At 34.1% G+C, this 4,030-nt stretch overlaps 1 protein-coding gene across 1 annotated transcript; it reads right to left on the bottom strand.

Annotated features, from left to right (window-relative positions):
* Nucleotides 1–507: 507 nt before the first annotated feature.
* On the bottom strand, nt 508–2,726 carry LOC141317106 (microphthalmia-associated transcription factor-like). The gene is made up of 3 exons (XM_073832920.1): nt 2,532–2,726; nt 2,258–2,405; nt 508–1,804 (listed from the first exon to the last, which is right to left on the bottom strand). Exons 1-3 carry the CDS (start codon nt 2,624–2,626, stop codon nt 1,409–1,411), a joined length of 639 nt encoding a protein of 212 aa, XP_073689021.1. The 5' UTR covers nt 2,627–2,726; the 3' UTR covers nt 508–1,408.
* Between the last annotated feature and the right edge of the window lie 1,304 nt (nt 2,727–4,030).

The raw sequence follows: 4,030 nt of genomic DNA, 5'->3' as shown, positions 1-4,030 counted from the left end.
AACCTTTACAATTGATATACTTTTTAATCTCTACACAGAGTACACACAGAGCTAGACAAGACAAGTATTTGAGGTTAAAAAGTATATAAATTAGAATTTTTTTTAGAAAATAACCAATAATTTTGCTAGATAAGACCCTTCTTCATCGGCTGTGATCATTTAGAGCCATTTGAAGCTGCATTTTGGAAGTTCATACTCAGGGGGCACCATAGAAGTTCATTATATGGAGAGAAATCCTGAAATGTGTTCCTCAAAAAACTATTTCCTTACGGCTGAAGAAAGAAAGACATGAACATCTTGGATGACAAAGGGGAGTACATTATCTGTAAATTTTTGTTCTGAAAGTGAACTACTCCTTTAAGTAGCACAGGTGTATTTGTAGCAATAGCCAAAAATAAATTGTATGCGTCAAAATTATTATTTTTTCTTTTATACCAAAAATCATTAGGATATTAGGTAAAGATCATGTTCCATGAAGATATTTTGTAGATTTTTTACTGTGAATTTGTCAAAATGTAATTTTTGATTAGTAAAATGCATAGCTAAGAACTTCATTTGGATAATTTAAAGGCGATTTTCTCAATATTTAGATTTTTTTTGCACCCTCAGATTCTAGATTTTCAAATAGTTGTATCTCGGCCAAATATTGTCCTATCCTATTAAACCATACATCAATGGTTTTTAATATTATGACTATTTTGTGGTCCATGGTAACATATCATTAGTGTATCTTCTGCTTTTATTCACCAATTTATGCTATCTCTGAAAAGCGACACAGTATAAATCTAAAGTGTTCAAAATTCCCAAAAGCCTTCTCATGCTGGTATGAGGAAAAAACTTCATTTTACTAAAATATTTCAGTGAGTTATAGCTAAAGACTGGACGTCTTAAATGTGATTGCTTCCACTGTTATCAGACCTCTAAAAACATTTCTCCTGTAGACATTTCTGCAGACATGTTTTTGATTTTGCTTAAAGTGATAATTAACACTGTAGAAGTGAATTGAATTGTTCATGCCTAGACATGTGCTACTGGGCTACTCCACCCCTGGAAATCTTAAACCCCAAGAAGTTGAGTTGCATTTGTGGACAACATCAAAACGGAAGCCAACTCTGGAACTTTTATTCTAGCTATTCTTCATATTTTTCTAGAGAAATCCTTCATGAATCAGCAAACTGTTAAACTCTCTGAACTAGTAAACTTCAACAGGATAAATGTGAAAAATATATATGTACACTAAATATTCTAAAATACAAGATAAGTACTGTATGTAATTGTGCTCTTTATGTTACACATGATCTGAGTTGAAAGAAAACGGAACATAACACTGGTACTCTCAGGTAACATATCATTATACAAACAAACATCTAATCATCTAACTTTGGTTCATCAAAGTTTGTTCACAATGTTAACAGCCATTTTCATGCTCATCCATACTGCTGCTGCCACTGCTGTTGGATGGGACGGGGGAGCCGGAGGACAGCAAGGGGTCACTGCTGCCCACTGGAGACAGGGTGTTGTCCATGAGCATGTCCTCCAGCTTGGTGGAAGCCCTGTTGGGGCTGTCGTAGACCCCCGGTTCCTCTTCCTCCGTAGGGCTGTCGTTGTAGCTTATGGTGCCGTTGTTGAGGTCAAGAGTGGTTGGACGGGACAAGTCAGGACTGGGAAGGTGTGGGTACAAATCGGACGTGCAGTCGCCCATACCAGGCTCTTGCTTGATGGCTCGAGCCACCAGGTCAGAGGAATAAAGGCTGGGAGAAGCTACAACAGCGAGTCCATGAGCACGGGCTTGCATTTCTAGCTCCTGGACACAACCAAAAATAACAAATACACACTTTAGCGTAACATAAGACAGTACATTACTCAAAAATGCATGTCTGTGTGTGTGTGTGTGTGTGTGTGTGTGTGTGTGTGTGTGTGTGTGTGTGTGTGTGTGTGTGTGTGTGTGTGTGTGTGTGTAAACAGAAGGGACATTGTGAACCAAATGCCATGTGTCAAAATGAGAAAAATTCCCCATAATCAATTATGAGTGTAGCTTTCGCATTTCATGCAGCTGAAGCACTGAGCATACTTTATAAGCTTTCAAAGCAATGATACACTCGGTCTTTTACCATCTCGTTTTGTCAAAGGGCATGTCGAAACACTACGAGGGCATGTCCACGAAAGCTGATCATGTGACTAGTTGCCAGGAGCATTTTTAAGCCAATCACCAATCAACCAGTGTGTATTGTGAGCTATTGTTTATTATCTGGTTTACCTGGATGCGAAGGAGGAGATGTCTATTTGCATGTTCTATTCTCTTTTGTCTGTTTTCCAGCTCTTTTGCTTTTTGCTGCTCTTTCTGCAGTTTCCTGATATAATCCACTGAGGCTTTCAGGATGGTGCCCTTATTCCACCTCATGTCTCTGCCAAAACAAGATCCAAACAGTTATGCTGCATTTGTGTGTGACCACTAAATTTATACATATTTGTATACAATTTGGCTGAATATATGTAATGGTAAACCAATGTTTATTTAAATTGTAACTTACGGATCATTTGACTTGGGAATTAATGTCCCCAGCTCCTTAATTCTGTCATTTATATTAAAACGCCGCCTTCTTTCAACTGTATGAAGATCAGACATTGTTAATATTACTATACATTATATTCTAATCTGTTTTATTATACGTAACATTTAAAATATTAAATGTTCTCTATTTGAATACATTTTAAAATGTAATTTATTCCTGTGATCAAAAGCTAAATCTTCAGCATCATAACTCTTCAGTCTTCAGTGTCACATGAACCTTCAGAAATCATTCTAATATGCTGATTAATATTCAATATATTTTTTTTATTATTATCGGTATTTAAAGCAGTTGAGAATTTTTTTTTCAGGATTCTGTGATGAATAGAAAGATCCAAAGATCAGCATTTATCTGAAATAAAAAGCTTTTGTAACATTATACACTATACAATTCAAAAGCTTTTTAGAAATTATAGAAATTAATATTTTTATTTAGCAAGGATGCTTTAAATTGATCAAAAGTGATTTCTATTTCAGATTAATGCTGTTTTTATTCATCAAAAAAACCTGACAAAATTCTACTTAGCTGTTTTTTAACACAATAATAATAATAATAATAATAAATGTTTTTAAACAGAAAATCTGAATATTAGAATGATTTCTGAACTATCATGTGACTGGAGTAATGATGCTAAAAAATCAGTTTTGAAATCACAGGAATAAATTACATTTTAAAATATATTTAAAAAGAAAACATTTATTTTAAATAGTAAAAATCTTTCAAAATTGTACTGTTTTGCTGTACTTTGGATCAAATAAATGCAGGCTTGGTGAGCAGAAGAGACTTCTTTAAAAAACATTAAAAATCTTACTGTTTGAAAACTTTTGACTGGTAGTGTATATTTAAGATGTTCATGCATAAAACTAATAATCAGACTCACTGAGGTTGTGGTTGTCTTTCTTTTGTCTCTCTTTTGCCAAGGCTCTGACCTCTGCTTCTGAAATTATATATACATTGTATAAACAAAACATAATCATATTAACTGAAACAACTTTCTTCATAATTAGTCAACTTCACAGTTTTAACATCAAAGCTATAAAACATTCTAATACAGAGTTCACAAGAAAAGTCTGAATTAAATATAAAAATATTTATATATTGAAAAACTAAAACCTTGAAGTTGAAGTTGAATGTGTGTGTGTGTTTGTGTGAAGCATGTTTAACAATCAAGTGTCCATATTGTGTGCGATTATTGTTTTTATTAAATACACAGGGCATTTTTTACACATGCCAACTGTGCATTTTGATTGAAAATATTTTTCTTTACTTAATATGAAAGTAAATGTAATTTCCAATGTAAACCTCATATTCACAGACAGTTGCTCTAGATATAAATGTACAGACTCATGACAAAAAAACAACCTCTTTATTCATGCTTAGAGCCTTCAGAGGCTGAGGAAAGGGAAACATACCTACTGGAAAGCCTTCAGGCCTTTGATAAGTGTCAAACTTGCCACATG

Source organism: Garra rufa, unplaced genomic scaffold (assembly GCF_049309525.1).
Source record: "Garra rufa unplaced genomic scaffold, GarRuf1.0 hap1_unplaced_334, whole genome shotgun sequence".
NCBI classification, from domain to species: domain Eukaryota; kingdom Metazoa; phylum Chordata; class Actinopteri; order Cypriniformes; family Cyprinidae; genus Garra; species Garra rufa.
The sequence above is the reverse complement of the archived record's forward strand: the minus strand, read 5'-3'. Positions and strand labels throughout refer to the sequence as shown.

What these genes read in the sequence shown, in the direction of transcription:
- LOC141317106 (XM_073832920.1), bottom strand. Translation starts at nt 2,626, where the DNA reads ATGTCTGATCTTCATACAGTTGAAAGAAGGCGGCGTTTTAATATAAAT. An exon ending in ATTCCCAAGTCAAATGATCC is followed by an intron (nt 2,406 to 2,531) that starts GTAAGTTACAAT and finishes TTGTTTTGGCAG; the next exon opens with AGACATGAGGTGGAATAAGG. An exon ending in ATCTCCTCCTTCGCATCCAG is followed by an intron (nt 1,805 to 2,257) that starts GTAAACCAGATA and finishes GGTTGTGTCCAG; the next exon opens with GAGCTAGAAATGCAAGCCCG.